The sequence below is a fragment of the Plectrocnemia conspersa genome, unplaced genomic scaffold (genome assembly GCF_051122295.1).
Source record: "Plectrocnemia conspersa isolate PC_06_02 unplaced genomic scaffold, ASM5112229v1 ptg000002l, whole genome shotgun sequence".
Classification (NCBI taxonomy): domain Eukaryota; kingdom Metazoa; phylum Arthropoda; class Insecta; order Trichoptera; family Polycentropodidae; genus Plectrocnemia; species Plectrocnemia conspersa.
Genome location: NW_028277166.1, coordinates 6,171,796 through 6,199,140, shown reverse-complemented (window position 1 = coordinate 6,199,140; position 27,345 = coordinate 6,171,796). Strand labels below are relative to the sequence as shown.

At 30.4% G+C, this 27,345-nt stretch overlaps 2 protein-coding genes across 11 annotated transcripts in view; one reads left to right on the top strand and one right to left on the bottom strand.

Moving 5' to 3' along the window:
• Positions 1 to 16,440, bottom strand: part of LOC148237454 (uncharacterized) — a 104,973-nt gene extending 88,533 nt beyond the window's left edge. For all 7 annotated transcript variants that reach the window (XR_015808923.1, XM_088181719.1, XM_088181720.1 and 4 more), the window contains exon 1: positions 16,123 to 16,440. The gene's annotated coding sequence lies outside the window, so the exon portion shown is untranslated. The remainder of the gene's footprint in view (positions 1 to 16,122) is intronic.
• Positions 16,441 to 20,525: 4,085 nt separating this feature from the next.
• LOC148237453 (bromodomain-containing protein 7-like) lies at positions 20,526 to 25,571 on the top strand. 4 transcript variants are annotated; one of them, XM_088205485.1, is made up of 11 exons: positions 20,526 to 20,690; positions 20,804 to 20,919; positions 20,980 to 21,324; positions 21,385 to 21,585; positions 22,339 to 22,480; positions 22,542 to 22,685; positions 22,756 to 22,896; positions 24,466 to 24,596; positions 24,665 to 24,858; positions 24,921 to 25,099; positions 25,188 to 25,571. In XM_088205485.1, the coding sequence occupies exons 1-11, from the start codon at positions 20,645 to 20,647 to the stop codon at positions 25,364 to 25,366; spliced, it is 1,818 nt and encodes a 605-aa protein (XP_088061611.1). In that variant the 5' UTR covers positions 20,526 to 20,644; the 3' UTR covers positions 25,367 to 25,571. The 4 variants fall into 4 exon arrangements, with proteins under 4 accessions (XP_088061611.1, XP_088061609.1, XP_088061610.1 ...); XM_088205483.1 differs by having other exon boundaries at positions 25,170 to 25,571; XM_088205484.1 differs by having other exon boundaries at positions 22,336 to 22,480.
• The last annotated feature ends 1,774 nt before the right edge of the window (positions 25,572 to 27,345 follow it).

Here is a 27,345-nt window from a genome sequence, read left to right as displayed (position 1 = left end):
TGTATATAAAAATATGTAAAGGCACTTAAATTTAATAAATATATAATATATTTTCTACCTCTAATTTTTTACTAGGATTTTTTTAAGGAAATTACAATTTTTTTAAAGAAGATCGAGGTTAGTCTAGCTTATGAACTTACCGTATATATTCAAAGATTATTTCTTAAAAAAGTTATAAGAAAACATTTTTTATAAAACACAACCAAAATTGTTATTGTTAATATTCATACCTCTGTATCTAGTATTTTTATAATTACTGGGAGAATGTATCTAAACTGTAAAAGGATAAAATTAACTTGAAAATATAAAATTTAATCCTTATTTCTGTTAAGTGGGGCATTTAACAGTAGCCACGTTGTTGTTTTTTAATTAGTATGCTTTGAAATGTTTCGCAATGACAATAAATTTTTTTATTAAAATATGCATTGATAGTTTTACGATTTTAAGTGGTAGACATACCGTTTTAGTTTTCTTGAGAACTAAGAAAAGTGTAGTAGTTTTCCGTTATGAATAGAGAATCTAACCCAATACAAAAATGCCAGTGCAAAAAAATATAATAACAAAACTCTTGGCTTATTTATTAATTGGATAAGTTTATGTTTGATTGCCAATTAAGATGAGTCTTATCTTTAATATTCCTATCTCAAAGGGAAACCATAACATTTATGACTAACTATTGAGAGGACACTTGATCAAAAGAAGCCGATTCATTCTAATTGGATTTCCTCGAATGTTATACCAAATTAAATTAATATTTTTTTCTAACAACAACATAAAAAAACGAACTCGTTTTGATAAGTTTATTCGCCTCCTATTCCATTGATTTACAACATTGTTTTTTAACGAAACACATTTTAATATAATACACACAACAACATTATTACAACCCCGCTGTGGGAACTTGACCGATTCCCAAAAAATCCGCAGCAAAAACTTAGACACTCGTTACACACGTACCAGACCCCGAGAGTGGCAACCGCCATAAAACTAATTTTCGCATATTTTCAAAGAGTATTAGGTGTTTTTTTCTGCCCAAAGCACGATTGCGGTCGGCCACATTAACAACGTGCGCCATTAGCTTATTCATTTCTGTAAGTTATTAAGCGCCGATCAGAAAAGTCCCAAAAAACCGCAACAGTGTCTACCAAACCGCAGAAATAATAAGCATAGTTTTTCCAGAAAAAAATCTGAAATTCTACGCGAACCTAATCGTGATTACGTTTTTAGAAATTTTCGATTTTCGCTCCTCGTCAAAAGCGAAGTTGTCGAAAGTTTTTATTTTCCAGCGCCGATGAAAAAAACTATTATTTTTTAATAACTGCCACACAATGAGGCTCTGGCACTTGACAACTTCTCATGGCTGGCGTTCATTATTTTATTTATTGTTACGATGTGGTCGATGTGGTAGAGAAATGTCCACTTGCTAAATTTTTTAGAACTCAATTTTCGCCCACAGTGGCAATTATTCGATACTTTGTGGAAAACATGTAAGAGGCAGCACCTAAAAATATTTCAATTGCCTGTGAAGTAAACTTGAATTTTCTATTGAACAATGAAAGTAAGTTACTAATATTATTTTTTTATCAAAAGTATACATATAAACATACGTACGTTAAAATAAAATGTGATACTAGTTTCTAACCATTTTCATGTTCATAATTGTGATATTCTTAATACAAAATAATTGAAAGAAAAATAAAATATTACTAGATATTATTTAATATAGAAAACTAAAAATATTTTATAATTCAAATAAGCGATAGAATAAGCAAAGATTAAAGAGTTCTTGGGCTGTTGAAATGTATACTGTTGCCTCTGTATTATACAATATGTGCTTATATTAAAATTTAAGTTTATTCGTATCTCAGTATTCGAAACTTGAGATACCTTAGTTTGATTACCTACAATATTTTCAATTGTTGGTATATGCTACTTTTAATAATTAGGATAAAAATAATGACTTTTAAGGTTGAAAATTGTGCTCTAATATTAGCGCGGTTTCTTGTAAATATCAGTCTAAAGGTCGTGATAGCGGCAAGCCCTTAAGAGCGAAGATTAGAAATATGCTAAGCACAAGATTAACTACACCTAAGTACTGCTCGATTTACATTATGACCTACCACCCTATTCACTTTTGAGAAGATGTATTAAAGCGTATACTTATTTCATTTGAATACGTATACTGGATTTTTTCAATCTCTAAAAAGATTAATTATAATTAGTATTCACACGCCATTGGAAATATTGTCGAAACTACCCGTAAACTTTGCGACGAAATTAGTCGCAAGAAATCAATTAAATAAGTTTTTCTTTTACAGTTACACTTGCTTAAACAAAGCATATAAGCCATAATCAGAAGTATATTTCCATCAAGAATAAACTTTCTTCAGACACTTAAGTCGGAATTTTTCACAGAAACACCACTTTGCTACCATAATGAACGGTAGTGCATACAATATCGCATCAAGTAGAGCTATGTCAAGACAACCCTGAGAAAACCGAGAAAAAGTAGGATCCAAAGAGTTCAATCCGATCTACAATACGACTTTGAGACTACATTACTACGACTTAATCAAACCCACACACACATAAAACGACATTTATATTATCATATTATTTTAATTTTGGAACATAATCTATATTTATAAATATATATATCTTGGTAAAGCAAGTAGCATTTATTAGTTATTTCAAATACCTAAAAACACACATCATTCACGTGAGAGAAATGTTAAGAAAATTCATTACAATTTGAATGTAGCTAACCAATCAGAAGTGATTACTCTATAAAAAAACATTTTGTACATCAATACTATCACGTAGTAAAATAATACGTGGTTGTACCATTTTTTCTCCAAAGTTGGTGCTTTTTCCTACTTGTTATTCGGCAAAAGTTCATGGCTAACCAATCCCGACTTTTTCTCTTCGCCCACACGGCGATCGGCCTTGAGAAAAAATCACTATGCAAGCCGCGAAATCACTATTATGTGTGTGTAAAAAAATACATAATGGTCGTGGAAGCAAATGAAGTAGAAGAAGAAGAAACTGTAGTGAAAAAATCTCGATTGCGATCTAAAATGCCCGTACGTGTGGCTCGTGAATGGGAAAGTTATACTGAGGTCGAAGTTTCGTATGGTCTCTTTTTTGTTCTCGCCCGAAAACAATGGTGGACTAATTAAAAGTGATCGCGAAAACGAATTTCTATTTCTCCTATGCCACTATGAGACCATCGCCACTAGAGCATGCAATCCTTCGATTCACCTGTGAACAAGAAATGTTAGCCAATTTGGACGCAGGTGGAAAATTGAAATTGAGTATTATCGAAAAAAGAAATCACTGGCTTTTACACACATATGTTGACTACACTTTTTTATAGTTGCCCAAATTATAATTAACAGAAAAAAATCTGTTCAACTACATAGTTAACATCTGGTTATAAATTGACGGCAGGTCATGAAGTTAAAGGGAACTCTTTTCAGTTTAAAGGTTCAAAGTTCATAAGAAGTTTTGAGATATTCCAATATTATAAAACTCTCCAGCTTCCAGGCTCATCGATAAATTCTATCGACACGCTGTAAAATCATTGTTATTACGACGAACTAGCTGCGAGTTCATATTATTAGTGTCCTCATGGACCGTTTGGTACAAAAAGTTATAAAATAACGCTCTCGTACAAAGGAGATTCCGTTATGTATAACATTATGATAAATAAGACGTAATCAAATCAAGGGGACGTCATTCCTCGACTTATCAGCTAAAATTAACCATGCAGCGTTTGTTGCTGCCCATGAGTTCATTGCTGAGCGAGTGACTTACGAATCAGCCCATGTATTATATATATAACATTCTTATTGCATTAATTCGTTGGTATATTGTGAATCTATTTTTTAAGAATAATGAACCAACAATTAATTTATATTGAACATTTTAATGATTTATTTGAAATGAAAGCCCTTCTTAATAATACCGTTAACTATTTTTAATGATATGCTATTTTTCAATTTATGAAATTGTTTAAATTACTACCATTTAATGAAAAACATAACAGTTAAAAATCTAAAATAATTGTATATTCAAGAGGAAAATATATTTATCCATATTTGCAAATAAATTATATAAATACAGGTATTGTCTTTTTAAGCTTGTTTTAACTTTCATTTTTTTTCACTTTTTTTCAAAGCATAATTATTATGTAAACGTATAAAATGAAAAAGGCTAATATGAATTACAAAACAACTAAATTATATATCATAATTTATAAATGTTTATATCATAAGTTTTTTGCTCTAAAACAATACAAAAAGTCAGCCATATGTCAATGAGAATCTGTATAGGACCTGAAGAATTTCAGTAGGTTTCATCCCATTTTATTAATATTTATAATATTCTTATATGTTCGTATACATATGTATATGCCTCAGACAGCTGCAATACTTATGTAAAATGTAGATTGTTATTTAATTTGAATGTAAAAAAGAAATAGAAACTCAAACTAACGCTTGTGACATATAATTTGGCCACTAAACCGCAACCAGCAGCCATTTCGAATTAAATAAAAAATAAACGATTCCAAATTACAATAAATTAAAATCATATAAACGCATTAGTATGCATTTTTAAAAGTCAACCGGTTACTTTCTCCGTCGCTCAAATATATAACTTAACATTTGTACGACGTTTAAAAACTCGTTTTTAACATTTTTATTATGAATTGCAATTTATAAAATTTTGATTTATCGCCTCTATTGTTTTAGGAACAACGGAAAAAATGAGTCATCACGGGTGGCCGTGAAAGTCGGAACGCGAAAATTCCTCCATTATTTGTTCGGCATTGCCCGTTCAGCCACTCTCGATCTCGATGTATTTTCGATTTTTTTGTTATTCAATGAACAAGGAGGCGCAAAAAAGCAAGTCGTTAATTAGTCGGTTCCCACGTTCGACCGGCCAAATTTCGAACACGTGAATTCCTCCTATGCGCAGTATCGAAATCGAGCTGTGAATTACAACTGGTGCATATTCGTGGCGTTAAGGCCGCGATCGCTCGTAAATCACCGCATCGAGTCCGATGTTTACGAGCACCGTGGCGCGTCACTATTTTTCCTTTTGTGCGAAGAAAAAAAGATTTAATATGTTTTTTAATATATGAAAATGTACTAACAGTTACGCCAACTTTCGTTGTAGTATAATAATGACGTGAAAAAAGTCGTGAGTGAAAATTCTTTATGTACTACATTAGATTAAGTCATAAATTTAGCGTACCACACAAAGCTAAATAAGGCATGGTTGTTTTAATACATATACATATGCAGATTTTCAAACAATTTTAATTACAAAATTAATTGTTTCATCAAAAATACTGGCAATGAATTATTTTAAATGTATTTAAATCTATAATTGTTCATTTTTAAAAGCATGGCCGTATTCTGTGATCTTACGGCTGTCCGTGTAAAATCCTGACGGATGGTCCTAAACTCACGAGTTTTGACTATGATCCCAAACAGCGTAAGTTAAAGTACACAAAATAGCGGTCGTTTTGAAGTTTTTTTTAAAATACGATGTACAAAGTACAAACAAATTTAAACAGAATAAACAAATGTATACATTCGTGACAAATTTGACATTCATTTATAAACATCCGTGAGGCCGTGAATAAGACTGAATGTCATTAGTACATATTTTTCAAGCAACATATTCGGGAGAAAATGCTATTTACAAATAATAAACATTTAATCGGAAATATGAATTCATTATTGGAATATAAGACAACATTTGAAGGCAATTGATAAATGCACCATTTCCTAAAAATATATTCCAAATCTTAGCCACAATAATTCTAACTACTTTATTAGTCAATTAGGCCTTAACATGGTTATAAAATAGCAAACATAAAACTAGGAGTAATCGGCTAATCGGTTAAAAGCGGAAGACGAGAATGAAACTTTTTTGTACTGTTATCTTGAGATTTAGTTAATCGATGCCAATATGTTGTAAATACTTATTTCTAAATCTAATATACTACCACTTCAACGCAGTCGACTTATTTGTTAACTAAACATAGTCAAATGCAACACATATAATATGTCACATTTAAAAATTATGTTTTGAATTGATTTTTAATTTTTATTCTAAAGGCACCAAAATCAAATTATTTTACAATAAAAAGTAAATAGGCTTAAAAATATAATTATTGTACAACCAAAAACAATCAAATACTGCGATTCAAATAATTGAGATGCATGGTTCATGGGAAACGAGTCACTTCGTCTAGAATTCTAGATTTTTGCATAAGGACGATAAAATAAATATAATATTAACATTTGGTAAATTATCTGAGCATTAAGGTAAACGAAAACAAACTAGTAGAATATCATCTTTATCATTTAATCATTGTAGTAATTCGTATTTTTTCCAGGAATAAGGCGCTTCGCACTTTATCTAGAACTATCATTCATTCCGCACAGTTTGACTATTTGTATCAATATGTGGGGCTGTAAATCTAAGTATGTATGTTAAATTGTATTTGATGAGATTTAAATGTGTGTCGTCATGGTCGCAAATTTTGATGTTTCGCTCACGCACACAGAAAGAGGAATATAAAAATTCGTTTTGCGTTTTTTTAACATTTCTTCCCGTTATTGTTGCTCGTGTTTATTAGACATCAAAATGAGTCGTTCCTCACATAACGGAATTTCAGCTAAGCACATAAACAAAAAGAGACAGTGGTCAAAATTGGATCCGATTACGGTAAACGTTTGCATAATTGCCGTCGCGATTGAGCGGTCACACAAATGAGACATTTTCCGATGCGCATGCGCCTCGCCGGAAAATCGCTGCAAATCGCACATGCGCACTAATCAAAAGGCGAGCATGTGCCGTTATGCGAGCGGCAAGTGCACCGCTCGGGAAGGAAGAAGGCAATGTTTGCGGAAGTGCAAGAGCCTCGCGTGCCAACGACTCCCCTGCCCACGTGGGCAGCGTCCGTGAGGCCAATCGCCATCGACGGTTTCTCCAACTGCTCGACGAAGCGAATGTATACTTAATTCGAACGTTGACTGTCTATGTCACAACTATCATTGGGTATTTTAAAGTAACCCAAGTGGCTATTATTTATTATATGCTCAATATCCCATTATAGTATATATTTTGATTTATACTACGGCGCATTTGAGTCAAATTGACAGATGTCATAACACCGCGCGTAGCGGCCATGAAACTAGTATATGTTGCCAAATTGCAATTCCGAAGTTTATATTCATCTTATTATTGATGACAGCATGAAAAACAGCTAGATTAGCTAAATAAATTATTAAAATAATAATAATAAATAAAATCACTGCTTAGCAATTAAAATCACATATAGGGCTGCCAGAAATTCCAAATATAAAAAAATGACTTTTCAAAAATATATATATATAAAAAAGAGTGACATATTTAAAGTATAAATGATGATAATTTAATAAAAAAAATGTGTGTGAAATGCCGCTGAAAAATATTATTTCAATAAAATTGTTTGCTGGTCTCTTTTTAGGAACCTAATGTAGATTGTTAAGTAAAATTTTAAATAAATATCGGCCGATGTTGGAGTCAAGTATATTTTTATTACATTGAAAAAATATATAGCGTGAAATAAGTTAATACTAAAGAATACTCCAATTCGAGTTTCCTATGTTGGTACCACTGTAAATCAGACAACTGTTAATAATCACGCGTGCTTAAAGTGCAAATGTTAGTTTTCAATAATACATTTATGAAATGAAAGCGATCCAATCCGTAAATGAGCGAAAAATTCGCAACATAGTAAAACAAAGTGAAAAGACTAAAACCGTTGAAGTTAAGGTAAGACCTGTACATCACTGTGGTGCCCGTTCAACGGAGAATATTACTACTGTAATTAAAGTATGGCGAAGACCTGGAATTATTGATTTGTCGGCATTCGCAGCTTTTTTATACTTGTTATATAGCTCTCTAAAGAACATTTTGTATCTGAACTTGCAATTAAACCCATATAAAATTCAGATAACACAATAACTAAAGCCCAGAGACCATTGACAGCAAAGAATTTACGCAAATTTCAAAGAAAATCTTTTTATCTGATAAGGCACACTTACCCCCTCTCTGGGTATATTAAGAAGTAAAAAAAGCCACATATGAGGCGATAAAAATTCTTATATGATTTAAGAGAGACCATTAAATGCCCAAAAAGTACTGTTTGGTGCGCATTGTGCTCAGGTAGCGTTATTGGGCCTTTTTTTTTAAAACGATAAAGGTCGGATTGTAACAGTCAATGGTGAGCAATATGGGCCCATTATAACTAATAATTTTTGGAATGAAATCGAAGATATTGATGTGGAAGACATGTAGTTCTAAAAAGATAGCGCAACTTGCCACACATCGGGTGAATCGTTGCATGTTTTGCGGGAAATGTTCGCGTTATTTCACGTTTTGGTGCCGTCAACTAATCGCCAAGATCATGCGATTTAACACTGTTGGATTTTTATAAAGTTATGCCATGAGCCGAATCTACGCCAAAAAACCCGATGGAGCACATAAAAAACAATATCCGCCAAACCATATTTGAGATACTTCCCGAAATGTACAAAAAAGTTATCAAAGGATTTGATGCTGCAAATTATTCAGCAGCGGCCATTTAATTTATGATATTTTTTATAATTATTGAAATATATCAAATATTTGTTATATAAAAAATCCGAAAATATCCTTAAATTTGTGGGTTTTTTTTAAAGATGGATCGCCTTTATAGTAACGAATAGTATTAGTACTGCCATACCAATATTTTTGTATTAAAACCCATAGTTAAAAGCTATAAAAATAATATTTTTATAAAAAAGAGGTGTAAAAATTCTCTACAGTAATATTTATACCACACACGTTTAATAATGATTGTTGATTTGAAAATTATAATTCTGATTCAAATAATGTTGTTTTAATGTTTGTTAATACATTAAGAAATCTAAAAATATCCTACCTATACCGAATTCAACAGTAAACCATTTTATAGATTATTTTATTATATATTAAGTTGCATTGGCTATTATAAAAATATTAATAAATAATAAATTAAGCATTTCTATATACATAATAGTAATAAATAATATGGCTAAAATTATTGTTTTTAATTTATATGTACATACCTAGCGAATTTGACAGATGCCCTAACACTGCGTTTAGCGGCTATGAAAACGTTACTATCGATACACTTATTAACGCTTATAAATCAAATTGCACACATATACATATTTAAAATGTGCATATTTTAAATACATTTAAGAGTGTCGGAGAACCTGGGGAACGATTGTAAATTATTGAAGTTGTGGTCTAATTTGCACACCCTGTTGGACTTCATAGAACTATTTTAACGTTCGCTCTAGGCGAAGAAAACAAGAATGAGAAAATAATGAGCGTTATCATTGCAAAGCAGTTAAATGAAATTGTTTTAAAACGCATAGGAACTTATATGCGATTAATGTCATAATTTAAAATATATTTCGTTTGCGAATGGCAGCCCTACACGCCTTAACACTATTTTTAACGACCATGTCTGCGCGCAATAAACTTCTAATCGATTTAATTCAATTCTGCCGTTTTTATTTTTTTCGTTCATCGCCGCCTGACCGTGGCGACCAAAGCGACGATTCGTATACGTTTTTTTCTTCCCTGAAAAGGCGCGTCTAATTGCAAACACGTGACAAGCGCCATTATCGCAGCATCCACAAAATGCGTACATTAGAGTTAGAGAAGAACTCCGGAGGCATGATCTAAAGACAAAGAGGTGCAACACAAAGGGGATTGTATCACAAATGATTCTTGTTGGTTGGCGCATGAACTGTCAGTGCCCTTCCGCCCGACTCCCACTCGTCGACATCTTTTAAAAAAATGATTTGGCCAAAACGGAGCCCACGTTGACTATATATATTATTTCATTTTAGCCTGTAGCGCTACTATGGCACGTGGCTATTATTATCTCATCTTTTATTTAGCTATTTTTAAATACATAAATTGTAATTAATATTTTTTTGTAATCGCCTACCCTTTGGATAATAATTATATTATAGACAATTTTATTGCGAAAGTTTTCGCTGATTTAGATATCACTGACGTAATAAGGTAAGTGACCGGCGGATAGGCGACAGAGCGCATCAGATTCAGTAGTTTGCCACCTTTTGAGATCGAGTAATTATTTTACATTTTCCCATAAGTTATGAACATTATTTGCAAATATTGTTAACACATCGAGAGTATTCTTTACCCATGATCATAAATCAAATATGACAAACGTAAAACAATGGGGATAATCTTTCTGAACCATATTATTTTTTACGATCAATATATAAATAGCTCCATTATTATATTAGAAATAACCTAACATGCGTAATCGTGAGAAAATATGTTCTCACTCAAAAAAATTGTATTATATTATATTAAATTAATTCCAAAATGTGTATGGAAAAAATAATTTTAATGTGTGTGAGAATTTTTTAAGTCATATTGTTATGGTGTTGCCTAACAATTATCCACGTGAACTCTTGCTTATCGTGCGATGGAGTTTGCAAAGCGCTGATTTAGTAAATTATAAAATATCTCGAGAGCAGCAGAATACACAACTAGACGAACAGGAAATTCAACAATTTCATATAGTGTGCAAAAGCTCCGTCATATCTCTGTGCGAAAGATCAATATAGTTGATGAAGATGATGATGATGATGATGATGAGGAAGACTACTACGACAGAGGCGACATTCCGTTACACGTTTATGGAATTATTCAGATAACCGTAAAAACGCCTCATGTAAAATTCTAATTCACTAGCTTCCACAGTAATCATCATTTGAATGAATTCAATACTCAAAAATGTTCGAGAAACTGAACAAAAAACAAAAAATTAATTGTTAGCAAAAATTAGCATAGTAGTAAAAACTTCACGTTTTTTATCAAGTAAATGCATTTTTTTAGATAAACGAAATCCCAAAATCACAGTATAAAAGAAATCGTCCACGTCTCCTGCTTTTAAGCGTTGCGAAGTTAAGATTCTCGTCTTACACGTGTTGAATTCAAAATAAATTGACTGAAATCAGGTAGAGATAGAAAACAATATATGTACTTCAACACAAAATAGAGTGAATTAAAATATTGATAACTTTTACATCAACCTAATAAAAGAGTCGATCGTATGCTAATAATTTTTTTAATAAAATAATATTATTAAGCCTCTTCGATGAAGATAAAGTTAACGGATTATTGGCGCTCATGATTCCCCCCGTCGAGCAGCATTTACATTTCTCGTCTCGGACACGTTTTCTTGGGAAACTGTTAGCCGACGTTTCGGCAATACGTACTCCGCTATGTTCCGCGTTTGTTCCCGGGGTGTTTCCCAACCGAGCCGCGCGCAACCTTTGCATAAGAGAGATCTAATTTTCGAATTCAGAATTCGCACACGCCTTCCATCGTCATATTCGTGACTCTTCAACTTCCTAATTGTCCAGTGTTGCCAGCACGCGCGGCCATTAAGGCACTTCGTACACATCATCGAACGATTGTTACGACCGTAATAATAACAATCGAATGATACGATTCGAACGAGTTGCTTTAACGACGTTTACACACACGCACGCTCCTTGTTTGGATTTTAAACGCTTTTAGGCGAAAACAATCATAAGCAAGTATCAAAAAAATGAAGTCAAATTTTAACACAACTCATATTTTTTTTGTTTGTTTCATTATGAGGTTAATAACTTTTTTTAATATATTAAAAAATACTTCTTTTTTTAGTACATATATGTTTACATCATTGTTTGTGTTTTTGACAGAATTCAAAATGGTCTTAGGTGTTAGGTTTGGGAGATGAGAGGTATTGCGTTTCACGCATTTTCTTTCTCGTGTATATTGCAAGGACGACATTGGGGGGAGGGGGGGTGCGGATGATCCTAATTCGTTTATTTTAATTTTTAATAAAAAAAAACTAGCAGCTATTCGAATAAAAGATTTTATCATAATAATCATATAGATTCATCAATAACTTAATTTTAGTTATTGTATTAGTAATTATAAGTATTATAGAAATACTAGTTGAGTCAAAGTAAATAAAATCTCAGACGGGGACGTAATTTTTGATTTTTCCAGGGGGGGGGGCAAAGTTGGCCTGTGGTGGTCGTTTTTTTAAAATATTTCGATTTAATTAAGATTCATTGTATTAAATGACATACATTTTTCTGGGTAAATTTAAGAGGGGCCTGCCTCCCCTCTCAGGTCACGATGCTTATGTTATAAATACAATGTCCGACGTCGTCGTTCATATAGAATATCTATCATAAAATGTAAAGTATAGTTACATTTACTACAGTTACATAAATATTTTAATAACGAATTGTTAAAAAATGAACAAATATATTCAAATATTTTAAACGATTTTTTTTATAATAAAAAATAGAACACTAAAATATTTAAATGCAATTTTATGTTATTAAATCACAATGTTGTAGATTTTTTCGTAACGTTTTAGTTATGTGAATTTACGTATTGTTTAGTTATGGTTATATTCTTAAAATTTAAATTATGACGGTTCAATCAACGCGCCCAGTATTGCCAACATGAAAAATCACCTTTTTCTAGGCTAATTAGTATTTAAATTAGACGCGTGTTGCAATGTTATTTTGGCATCGATCGTTACCTTAGTGTTGCAATGTATCATTAACAAAGAGAACGGAAATTATAATAAAAACTATATCACGATAAAATAACGCGTGATCACAATAATTAATAATGCCTCCACAGAACAAATAATATATGTCGTGACATCGTGCCACATTAAAACGCATAAAGGATTAACATAAATGATAATGGTAAATAATAATTAATTTCATAATTGGTTGTAAATCATTCATAATTTTTAGCTCAAGCGCAGTTAAATTCTAAAGGAAGTAGTTAATGAAATAGCATAATACGTAACTGTAGTATGTAATAATTTTAAACGTTTGCATTATGTATTATGTGCGTACGTTGAAGAGATAAGATGCATCTTTGATATGGTAGCGATAAATAAAAAAATAACTTTATCGCGAATTCATCAATCATGAATAATTTATGAAGGTCAGTTGTGAGTTAACAACCTTCCGAAGCGTTTATTTCCTCGTTCCGCAGTAAAGTGCAGTATTTTTAACAGTATTTTTTCACTTGAATTATGATTGTTAAGGTGTAAAGAAAGTACTTTGTAGTAAGTTTTCAAAGTCATAAATATATAAAATTAAGTTATTAAACGGCAAACTACTAATAAAAAAAGTCAGAATAGAGATCTATCCTGTAATAAGCGATGTTTGTATCCGGAATATCGTGAAACTAAAACTTAACAGTAGACATTTATTGTGCGTGGTATATAATAAAATTAATAACAATGTGCTTCAAAGGCACAGAAGTGATAAATTATTTGTGTATCCAGATTTGACTCTATTGAGAATCTCGAGGGCACTGTGTTCCTTGTATGCTTATCTGGTCTATTTGAGTAAAACAATAATGAACCTATAATTATGTTCATACAGAATAATAAATTGATAGAGGAAAACTCTAAATTTGACCTGTATTTTAAAACACTAAATTTCATCATTGATTGCAAATCTATTCCGTTTTTTATACATATAATATATTCTTTATGTGCTGAAGTAGCTCATTATTAAAATATTTTCAATACCTAGTATGTTCAACCTAGCCCGATTTTAATTAATAAACACTATATACATCCGTGAGATTAGGAAAATCCAGAGACACAATTTCTGATTCTCAAATCAGTAGGAATAGCTATTATATTTATAAAACAGTGTAATATTGAAGTGCAGACAAACTATGGATACATGTGAGATACGATGTCTATCTATACTTATTCTTCCGCTTATTTCCCCCTAAGAGAAAAGTTGGCTTACTTTGTATTTTGGACTTAACAAAAACAAAAGTTCTAAAACTATAACTAGTTTTAGAAGATTCATTATGTTAGGTTTGAGTTTGAACAGCAAATGGACATTTCGTAGTTTTAACTTGAATTAGGGCAGCATATAATTTCACTAGAGCTTATCAGTTAAATTATATTTTCGCTAGTAGAAATATATATCTACTGGTAAAAATGTATTTGGACTACGAAAATACACCTTTACAGAAAAATTATCGTTCACTGCAACATTTATACATTGCATGTAAATAAATAATGATAATTATGTAAATATATATATTGCTACATATTATATGTTTATTAGTAAAAATATATATCTAACGGTGATAATGTGTTCCGATATGATTTTAATGAAATAAAATATTTTAAATTAAAAGATTCAAAACTGTTTTTTTAGATTTTTTTGAGGGATAAACCGAGAATTTCTGGTTGAGAATCAGGGACGTCAATTCAGATTTTTCCAGGGGGAGGGGCAAAAGTTTGCATGCCAGTTTTTTTAATATTTCAATTTAATCAGGATCATAGTATTTTATTAAATGACATGCATTTTTTTGGCCAAATTTATGGGGGGGAAGTGACCCCAACCTGCCCCCCCCCCGTTAAATTACGTCTCTAATGAAATCTAGATAAAGCTAATCTGTGATGATCGATCGAAATTTTAATTATATAATATTCACTAATTCAGACAGGATAGGAATTAAAAATTCACGCCATATGAGATTTAAACCCAGGTCTTTTAGGTCAATAGTCAGCGACTTATACCAATCAATAATAATATATAATAAGTGTTTTAACTATTTATTATATTAAGAAATAGCATAATATTATACATTAAAAAATCTACCGATGACTTAATAACAAAAAAAAAAAAGATGTAATGTAAGTTTTCACGATTAAAAAAACGCGAATAAACAGAATCAAAAGTCAGAATACAATTATAGCAAAAACATGTTTACTATTTAGTTTTTTAGTAAACACATTCTTAACGTAACTGATATTAAAGTTCATTTTCGACAAAAAGGTTAACTAAGATGTTTCTCCCTAAATGAATTCATTGATCACTAGATTAGTTTGTATATCAAGTCAGTTACAAGTGTTTTTTTGTAAATTTAATAATTTCTCAGATAGTAATAGTTTTCACGATATAAAAAACACATGTAAACAGAATCAAAAGTCAAAACATAATTATAGTAAAAAAATGTTTACCAATTAATTTTCTTAGTAAACCCATTCTTAATGTAACTGATATTAATGTTCATTTTCGACAAAAAAATCAGCTAGCATGTTTCTGCCTTAATTATTTAATTAGGTAAGTTACAAGTGTTTCTTTTCAAGAATTCTTTCTCAAGAAAATGCAAAGATTTTAAATATTTTTTTCAACATAAAATTTGTTATAATAAATAAATATTTATATTCAAACGTGTTGTAGCAATTGGATTAACATTTCTAAGCTTAGCTAAAAAAAAGAAGCGCGAAATAGAAAAAGACATCTCTAAGAAACATGAAACAGTCAAAGTATTTCTGATTTTATTGAAGATGGAGATTTAATACAAACTATATATTAATTAGAAATATTTACTGTGTATATGTATATACATTTTTTTAACTTTTGATATAATTGTTTAATAAAAGAGTTTGAGTCATTCGGAGCGACTAATAAAGGGTTTTTAGTTGCATACAATTTTATAACTAAAAACTTTTAAATGACAAACTCAACGTTTAATAAAATACGTGTTTTAAAACAATACTATTAAGTTAAAAAATAAGTTTTTCACTATTTGATAAATTCGGTTATTCTATTATGATGTATATAATGTTTTAATGCAAATAGAACATACAGTAATGTATTATACTACAAATTTTAGACTTGACACCTGTCGTTTTATATTATTACATATAAAGCCCTACCCTTCTCGTTACGCATCACAAATTCGAAGGGAGTTAATAAATTTTGGGAAGTCACGAATTTACCCTTCTTTTTTAAATATAAAAAAACAAAGCACATCCTGTTCCTTTACAACCATACAAAGTTAGGATATTAATTTTGTACGCGTACTTATAAGGGGTCCGAAAACACATGTGATGTTCATATAAATTTACTATAATGAGACGTTGAATATCAAAGAGTGAATTTAAATTTAATCTAGCAAATAATATTTAATCAATCTTACCTTATTATAAATGATCCAGGAACTCCCTCGTTCCTTGAAGTGTCAGTTCAAACGCACATTTCACCACCTGTTGCCCGTCGGTTCGGATCAGTCGTGCACAATACAATCCGATAGAGCAGCTTATGTCAAAAAGGCACTATTATTGAATCATGATTTTTTGACACTACTTGAACGGTAAAAAAAATATCTCAGATAAACAGTTAACTGTTAACACAACACCGCGTTCCGCGCAAGTTTTTTGTGTACCTGCACAACGAGTACGAGGTAGAAACGCAGGTGAACGGCGCGACAAGGCAGGCTGTCTGTCTGTACGAAACTGGCGAGCTAGCTCTAGCCACTTCTGCAGCCATGAAAGAGGGGGCAGATCCAGCATCGGAGGCGGTAGAGCCACGAGGAGGTGCCGTTGTAAACAGTGCCAGGTGGTCTTTCGGATGAAGCGGTGGACTCAAGCGATCCAACCCTTATTTTCACTACACAACCCTTATTTTCACTACACACTACAACCCTTATTTTCACTACACAACCCTTATTTTCACTACACACTACAACCCATATTTTCACTACACAACCCTTATTTTCACTACACACATAATACGATGACAAACAAATTTAATAAAACACAAACAATATAATAAAAAAAAAAACAAAAGAGCGGATATTCTGAACATTTAAACTACCTATCACAAACTATATAGGGTAAAGAAGTGTTGCCAACAGAGCAATCGCTGACCGATAGTACTTATTTTATTATATTTTGGTACATCAAATAATAGCATTTTGTATTAGTTCACAATGAGTAGTAAAGCAGTATAAACTGATCCTAAATTGAAATATGTGAGTACTGTTAAGAAACGTAAAATATAAATTTGATTATAAAAACTAAGTCTTGAAGTTGAAAATGTACGTCAAAACTTTGGTTGAATCGCAGAGCAGGTACGTCATTTGAGGGAGACAGGTAGGGGCATTTGCCCCTTCCTTTAATTTGTCATTTAATAAAATACTATGTATCTTAATAAAATCGAAAAATTGACCCCCTCCCTGGAATAAACTGAAATAACATCCTCGATTCTTGCCTAGAAATTCTCGAGTTATTTCTCAAAGAAAATCAAAAAAAAAACAGTCTAGAATCTATTCCGAAAATATTTTTTTAAATATATAATTTCTGTGAAACCAAAATAAAAATACACTTTAACCGGTATTACCAGTGAAAATATAATTTATCTGGCAGGTGCTAGTAAAATTATATGATTTCAACTTACATAGTATTATTATTACATTTACATACTTTATTTATTTACATTCGATGTACAAATATTATAGTGAATGTGTATTTTTCAGTAAAGTTATATTTTGTAAAAAGTTATTAAAATATAATATAAACATCTCTGGACGTCACTTAAATATTTTCGAATATGTGACACATATAATTTAAAATGTTAAAAATCTATTAAAAAGTTATTAACATAAATATACTTAGTCAATTAAGAGGACACATACATCGCTAGTAAAGATATCAGCTGGAGTACCCCAAGGTAGTGTGTTTGAACCTATGTACCTCATTTGTCACCACGATTGTCATATTTGCAGATGATACCGAAAAAACGATATAGGAAGCTAATAAGAAACTACGATATGTTAATGACAAAGTTAACATTACACAAGACCCATGCATTCCGGTGATGTACTCTTAGTGTACATGTAAAAATGTGTAAAAATAAGTTATTTACAAAACGCAGATATAATAAATTAATAATTATAACGTTCAATCAATCAATCAAAATAATTATTATAATATAAGTGCTGAGACCGAGTAAATGCAATAATTAATTTACAAAAATCATAACTGTGTGTGGTGAGAAAAGACACAGATTTGTCTGTCCGTCGTCTGTCCGCTGTCCGTGCCCAAAATGAACGGATCGGACACGGACAGGCAGATCCAAGCACCACATTTGGACGTGTGTGTATTTTTTAAATCCTAAATTTAATTAAAAAATTCAACGAAAAATGGATACATCTTTAAATGTAACAAATACTTAAAACATAATTACAAGTGATTTGTTTAGCTTGAACAACACAAAAAATTAGTCTACTCTAAAAATAAGAAACACTAATTTTTAAATTTCATGTGCGTGATGTTGAAAACATATATCATTAATAACGCATAACATTGATTTATATATTTTATCTTTGATTTCTATAATAATATAGCAAATAAACAATTTAATATATCACGTATTATATTGTGCATTGTACGAGTACATGAGATTAATAAACTATAATATATGTATGTTTTTAATACATATATAACTAGAATAATCGTATTTGTTTATTTTAGATTATTGTTTTACCGTTATTGACTTACATTGAATATAATATATTGTTCTATATACATTAAATTATTTTTGGTTTAAGTTAATATATTATATTCAAGGCAAAAATATCATAATTATAAAGTATATCTAATTGAACAGCAATAAAGTTGACAAAAAGTTACTTGGCACGGTTGATTACACCTGGCACTTATATCAAGCGATAAAATTGAAAACTGCTGTGTCAAAATAATTGATTCACTCATTTTAACCTCTAGGCATTAATTAAATCATTAAAATTAACAATTGTCTTTATTTCTTAAGTATAACATAATACATTTTTTTAATATAAAATATGCTTAGAGCGCAATATTTTTATATTCATTATTAATTATAAAAAAATAATTAATTATCAACTAAATATACAAATTATATAATATTATATTATGATAATACATAGCATTATTCGAATATATCAACACCACTCAGGTATTTAACTCACGTCTATTAGATATACAACAATCGCACGAACTATGAATTTATGAATTTGTTGAAGCGATTAAGGAAGCGTTGAATCGTGACGTACAAAAAGCTCCACTGTACGCTATAATTAACTATCGACAGGTAAAAAAGGGAAAATTAATTATAGTTTGTCGTAAAACACTCGGCTATTCAATTAATACTTTATGATAATTACCGATTATTAAATTTTATTTGCAATGTATAGATACATGTTACATTTACAAGATATACAACTAGGCGCATCAAATAACCGTGTATTTGGCGTTGGCTAGTTAACAGATAACAATTGATCAATTAACCGGTAAATTAGAAGACAAAGTTATATTTATACATAAAATATATTTTTATTTATCCGTGTATTTTTGTAAGTAAAAAATATTATAAAGACATTCAAAATTCTTAAAATATATCCACATAGTATATAAAGAAAAAAATCTCGTTGAGTGGCTTAATTGTTTTCTAGATACAGACATCAAGTATATTAAAATGTTTTAAGGAAAAAAATTGAGGATTCTATACAAAATATGAAAACTCCAAGGCAATGGCTAAACTGACATAAACTTACCTTTTAGGAATTAAAGTAAAACAAAAATATGTATTCTATTTAATGGCAGGTAAATGCGTTTTAACAATTACTTTGTTACAACAAACAGTAGTGCATTAGAAATAGCTGACGATACATTAAAAATATAATGCATAACTAACCTCAAATATCTAATGATATTTTTTTTGTAAGAGATTAAATGTAATTTTATTTATTTATTACCAAATTATCAAACAAAACAATATTTTTTGCTCTCCACGTGATACGACATCATGCATGACTTGAAAAAATCTGTGGGGGGCGAATATAATTAATGCATCTGAGCTGACAGTGATTGGCAACACCAACGTGTAACGCCATTTTTTTAACGAGACTTGAGATCAGCATATGTCTATGTTAAAACATGATAAAAAAATATGTACAGGTTCACACTACCTATTTTCACTAAAATGGTGACGCCCAAAAAAATGAATACGCATTACAGAGCCTAAGACAGAAAAACCGACCCCATAACTCGTACAGTTTTGATTGTATCGTATTTTTTAGGAAAATTAAATATCGTTAAAATAATTTTAATTTCAAATTTTGTGATAAAAATTGTATTAATGTTTTTATTATTTTGAGTGCGGGACCCTACGCGAGTGAATCGGTTGTGAATATTCGACATATATTCTAACTTTTATAGTTTTTAAAAATAAATTGACATGTTCATCATATTTTATGAAGTAGCCAGATAAGTTATGTTTAAAATATTATTTTTTTATTTAATTAAAAACATCGTCGCGCACGGATATTGTATAAAACATTTTTGAACGCAGCAAAATATTAAATATTTTAAACGCCATTTCGAAGTTTGTTAATATGTATGTGGGGGATATTTTTAAAAATATGGTTGAATAAATTCAGGTGATTATACAAAATAACCATAATATTTAGCTCAAAGAGTTATGGCACCTTTAGGTGCCCAATGAGTACTGGCGATTTTTTTAAGTTCTATAGATGTCATCCGCGGTAATACCGAAATTTTTGGTTTTACGAGCGATGCTCGTTACTTCGGATTAACAGCGCAACACTAGCGCCGGCGTCCGAAATGTCGGCCGCTAGGGGCAACTGTCAGACAGGAATGAAATAATACAATACACTCAACATGGAAACGCAAACTCGATCTAGAAAACTGCTAGAGAAGGCCGAAGGTATGTTTTCATCAGTTCTACGTTCATCGTTTCGGCCATGTTATCGAAATCGTCCATTGTACAAATAGGTTAGTTGATCATTTTGTTTATAATATTTATTGTTTGTAATTTAGAATTGAAAGAGAAAGAAGAAAAGAGCGATGTTGAATTCGTATCAGCTAGCGAGGATACTAAAGAAGTTATCGATAGACCCCGAAGGAAAAGAACTAGACGAAGAGAAATAGATAGGGTAAGAATGCATTTGAATTTTAATAATTTCACTGTTTTATAATACTCGTTTTCGTTGCAGATAAGATTAGACGATGCGTCTAACGATGAAGATTCGGGATCTGAGGATCAAAAACGCTTAAAAGATAGTTTAATCGGAAGTCCGGGATCATTGTCACCCGGACACGCTACAAGAGAGCCCCGCTCTTGCGTTTTGAACCAAAGACAAAAGAGAAAACCGCTGTCTAGATTGCTAGAGCAATTGTTGAGAAACTTAGAAAAGAAAGATCAAAATCAATTCTTCGCCTGGCCCGTAACCGATAATTACGCACCAAATTATTCGACAATCATCAAAAAACCTATGGATTTTTCGACTATGAAGCAAAAGATCGACGAGAATCAATACAAATCTTTGAACTGTTTCATTGTAAGATTGTTTGTTGATATATATTTGATTATTTGTTTGTATAAACGATGCTTGTTTTAGAGCGATTTTAAATTAATGTGCAATAATGCGCTTAAATATAACAAAAATGGCACCGTGTACCACAAAGCGGCTCGTAAACTCTTGCACTTGGGTTTGAGACAATTGCAGCCGGAAAAGCTTCGCCCTCTCGGGAATATTCTCACTTATATGTACGAAATACCCATAAGAGAGCTCGGATTCGATATGGGAAAAATGGACGTGGTGAGTATCTTTCATTGCTGTGTTATATATTATAAAATAATCGATAAATTACAATATGGAATCATCATGGCTATTCAGTTTCTTCATTGTATTGTTTTATTTTGCGAACGAATGTCTCGGTTTTATTGTACATTTATATATAAAGATGATAAGTATAGATTGAACATAAGAATGGTACTAAATTTGATTATCATTGTATTATAAAAGCCGCCAAAACCAGCAGGGAAATATAAGGTATGGATAATTAAACCATCGTAAAGTCGAATTTTAACTCAAACAGATACTTAGCGGTGTATTGTATATATTAAGGCTGATTAGTTTCTAAATAGCGTTTTTAAAAGAAATGTATGTACCTTTAAACATACATGATATGATTTATTATCGCACTAATTATTTATTGTTTTATATGGAATTCATTTTTTTTATTACGTACCGATCATAACATGATAATAAATAAATGTTAAAAATTAATTCCATAAGCTTCTCAAACTTTTCTAATATCATTTCGCTTTTTAACGTTAATTTCACATTCATTTCAAAGATTTTACCGGTTTAGCTTATCATTTCATATTAGCGAAAAATAGTACTAGTGTCAATAATATTCGCTTTTTATGCGTAATGAAAATTGCACTGAATATATTTATTTATTCGATGCATGAGTGACTGAATGAAGAGTATAGATATATATATATATAGTACCTAGTGTTTTAAATGGAGCAGTAAATTACATTTTTGTAAACTTTTGCGTAGAAGGCATTGAAAATTGAAAACAATAGAGAGAGCCAAGACGACATCGACGAGATGAAAGAAGAGATGCAGTTGAGCGCCGACGATGATGTTAAGATGAAGATGGAAGAAGTAAGAGAGCAGCATAGAAAAAGATTAGCTAAAAAAGGTACATCTCATACCAATGATAAATTAAAAGTGGAACTATTAATGAAACAATAATCTTGCAGCTTTTCCGCGTATGGATTCTAAGGGTTTTACATCGCTGAAAATATTAGTCGACAATGATGGAATGGTACCATCAACCAATCAGAGGCCCGTCTCTCTAGGATTGTTTACCGGAAGAATATCGCACGGAACTGGACAAATTCAAGGTATAATTTTGATTAATTAAATTTAGCTCTATTACATTATTATGATATGAATAATAATTTTATATTCAAGGCTATAAAGAAGATCGTCGTAATCTAGTAAAAGGTGTGAAACCATTAAATTATGGAGCTTTTGGATCATATGCTCCTAGTTACGACTCAACTTTTGCGACGATATCTAAAGAAGAATCTCATCTTTTGTATCACACATACGGTAAATATCAATCTTTAATTATTATTTATGTAATATATGTTTTTACTATATTAAATTCCTGTTTTTAACACTAAATGTGGGTGTTGAGAATCTTTTATTTTTCAAAGCTTTTCGGTTAAAAGCAGGAAGAAAGGACGAAATTTTTTTAACACTACTGTTGGGATTTCGCTTAAGAATAATCTAGAATTAACTTATTTTGGTACAGTAATGAACTATACTTACTGAAGGTTTTCAAGGTTTTAATAAAAAAAATATTTAAGCTGACATTCACTAAGATAGAAAATATCCAAACTACAACATTGAAAATACATATTGCTTTATAGAAAGTTCTTCCAGAACTTCTAGGTTATTCGAAAAATTCATCTTATAAATATCTCTATAAGCTCGTTAGCCAGTCTGATCCGCCATATTGTTACAAAATGGCTGCTATTAAAAAATCTTTGAATAAAATGTGAAGAGATAAACATTTTCAACATAATAAACAGATAAAACATTTTCCCAAGTTCTTTAGCTAACCTGATCCGCCATCTTGTTACAAAATGGCGGTGATTAAAGATCTTGGAGAAAAAAGTGAAGAGGTAATTAACATTTAAAAATAAAAAAAAATTAAAAATTGTTTCAAAGCGGCGGCTGTCCAAAAAGTAAAAAAGTCGCAACATTTTTTTTGTCATTATTTATTAAATAACTGTCATAGTTTTAACCCTTTAAGCGGTATCGCCTTACATGTACGGTGGTCGATCTTTCATTGTTTTGAGGTGTCCTAGATAGTTATATTATATATTTACATTTATAACTAAAGAAATAAAAAATAAAAACACTATTTATATAATATTTTTTAAATTTGATTTAATGTAAATTATTTTTCTAGAAAATAATACCAATAAATTAAAGAGTATGAAATAAATTAAAATAACAAAAAATATCTTATATTATTTTAGAGCCTCTGAATTGATATAAAAAAATTCTACCAGAGTCAAATAATATATAAAAAATATGTAAAATAAATTAACGAAATTTAATAATAGAAAAGTGTTAAAATATATTATTAATAGTTACTAATACAAAAAAGTAATAAAATAAATGAAAGCAATAAAACGCAATATAAAAGAAAAATATGTAAAATTAACTTACTCACTACTCAAAGGGTTAATAATATTAACATAATTTTTTTCTTCTAAAAATAGATACAATAAATATTTTAGCTGGGTTTATTAACCAACCTGATCCACAATTTTGATTCAAAATGGCAAATAACCAAATATTAAAAAATCCTAAAAAAAGTAAGGTCAAAATATTCTATAATAGACATTTAAATAATAATGAATCAAAATATAAAAAATTAACATACTTTTATATATAGAAATATTCCTAATTCTTGCGGTTTTTACCCGTCGGAATTGTATATAATATACTAATGTTCATAGGCTAAGGATTTTTTTAAAGTAAATATAAATGCATAATAGATGCTAAAATGTATCATTTAATTTACTACAAAAAAATGATTAATTAAAAAAAAATATATGCAAAATTTCCGAATACCTATTAATTGCATTTAATTTTAATTTATAGGAGAAGAAACTGGTATATCAACGAATGAGAGTATGCTGAGATTTTCTGCTAATTCCCCATGGACTAGTATATATAACATGGAAGAAATGTTTCCATGTCGCAACGCTAAGAACTCTGATTCTGCATCCGATGTAAATATAAATTTCAATACAATATTTAAGCGTATCTTCCATATAAAATTAATAAATATGTCTCATAGGAACCAATTAATCCGAACGATGTCAAAATCGATGTCGATGAACTTCGTTCTCTAGCCAAAATTGGAGTAGATGTAGATTTTCTCACGGAAATCGAAGAAGAAATTTCTGTATCACAACACGATTTTGGATTACAGCAAGCTTTGACACAAAATATAACAGTATTAAAAAAATTAGAGAATGAACAGCGCGATAGGTAAGATCAATTGTTTGATGTACCATTACATTATGGTATTTAAACTATATATTTTAATACAGGTTATCACTCCCTCTGCCGCCTCACTTGGGAAATATTGCTAGGCCGTCGTTATCAGAACAAGAGACAGCACGAGTGGTTGTAAACAATCTTAGAGAGATGGTTTCCCGAGTTCAACCCCAACATGTCGCTCCATTAACCAGTATCCGAAAAGCCATGGGCGTCACCCTCGATCATTTAGGTAATGAATTTTGATACAATTTCATTCATATTACGATTATTCGTTACGTATTGAATTTCTATAATTACAGATACTCCCATGAGTTTAGAAGAATTGCACGAAATATCTCCAGAGCATGCACAGATGGCCGATCAGCTAATGAAGGAGAATGGTCCGGCTTTAAACGAAACGCATTCAGTGAATGACGATGTAATTGAAATAAAAGATGATTCGACAGGAAAAATTGTTGAAAACGGCGATTATAAAAATGAAGTCTTGAGACTGTAAAAGCCATTAAAGAAGTTTTAAATAGTATATTTTTATAATAACAATAACAAAAATCTCTTATAAATGTTGTATTTTTATTTTTTTTTTGACTTTCATTCCTTTTTATGTTTTTATGTAAGTACATGTCTTATTGTATTTTGACATATTTTACTCTTTTGTGTAATTATATAATTTTGTGAATAAGAAATAGAATAGTTTTTGAAGATTTTGTTGTTTATTTTATAACGATTTTTTCTGCATAAATTGCTTAGAATTTTTTTAAGTGATAAAAGAATAGAACAATACATATAAAAGTATACTGAGAAATTTTACAAATGTACTATCAGAAATGGGTAAGGTGGATAAATTGAATACAACAAATCTTGTTCACAAATGCATTAAATGAAGCGGAAGCTGTTACAGCTGTATTTTAGCTAAACAATAAAAATACTCTGCCGAAGGCATAATAGTAAAGTAGTGCATTGAAACAGCTGTAAATATAATATGTCCAAAGAAATACTATTACACAATTGTCAGAAATCATTTAATTGAATGCTCTATTTCATGGTTTCCCAAACTATGTTCCGCGGAACACTGGTGTTTCGCGGATCCAAAATAGGTGTTCCGTGGAGCCTAAATAAATATTTCACAAAAATTTAGAGTACATTAAAAAAATTGTTAGTCTTGCTAATACATTAAAATAGTTCATAAATCTGATAAAAAAGCTTGAAAATATGTGTTAAATATTCAACATTGATGTGTATAAATTCTGGAGGGAAAAGTTTCATATATAAAAAAAAAATTTAACAACCCAAAATCATCAGAGTCATTAGGAGTTTTATTTATTTGAATTTTTATGTTTATTAATTAATATTTATTTAATAACATTTTTTTATTTTTATTTATACTATTATGAATTACCTAACCTAAAAAATAAGGTAAGTGTTCCGCCAAAATTTTCGGATTTGCCAAGTGTTCCGTCGCTGAAAAAGTTTGGGAAACCCTGCTCTATTTCATTTAAGTTATTTCAATATTATTTAATACGCTTTGATGGGTTTAAGAGTCTGGAACGATCGCTCTCTTGGAATACTGACGTGAACGAGCGACATGTATTGTACGTCTCTTTGGACGAGTGGTAGTAAAGGCTTTTTTCGACCAACGAAAAACCCCGCCTATACGTAAACCATCTAACGAAGCAAGCATAAGTCTCCCGGGTAGGTCTTTAAAAGCGAAACCATTTTGGTCGCCTCCTGTTGACTCCCGAAGTATACATATAACAATGCTGATTGTTTTCTGAGCGTGTATCAAAAGTCATAGATAAAAAAAAGGTACTTAGTGCAATCCAGTAGTTATTGTTACTTTAATTAACGGTAGTGGTTTTCAAAAGTCAAAATGCGTACCCATTGTAAATTTAGTCGATCTTCATATTCTTGGGTTTTCCAAAATAATGTCTTTCTTCGAGTTTTTGTTTGGCTTAGCTTTTTGTATATAGATATACATATATCTATATATTTTTCTTTGTTGATGTAATTTTAAATATTTGCCGATATTCAATTTTGTCAAAATTGTATAAATTGTATAATTTAAAGCTTGACAGATAATATCAGTTTTTAATTGTCTGTGCAGCGAGAAGATTTGAAATATTTTACTAAGAAGCCTATTATATTTTAAAGAAATTTTAAATTTTTTAATTTCCTTTTTTTCCTTAAAAAATAGCAAAGCAATCATAACTTTAAAATTCGTTGGACATAAAAATTCAGTAAATTGCGTCATTTTCTTTTAACCAAAAATAATTATTGTAAGCAAAAGATACAGGAATCATTTGTAATGACTGAACTATTTTTTTCAGTCGCCATCTTGTCCACCCCTGATATACAATATCTATCAAAACAACGAAAAATACTACAACCATAGCATCACCAATAATGACTTTTGGTGTTTTAATTTTCATTTTAGAAATGTTTTTGCTTCAAATTTTTAGTTTATTGCAAGTAAAATAC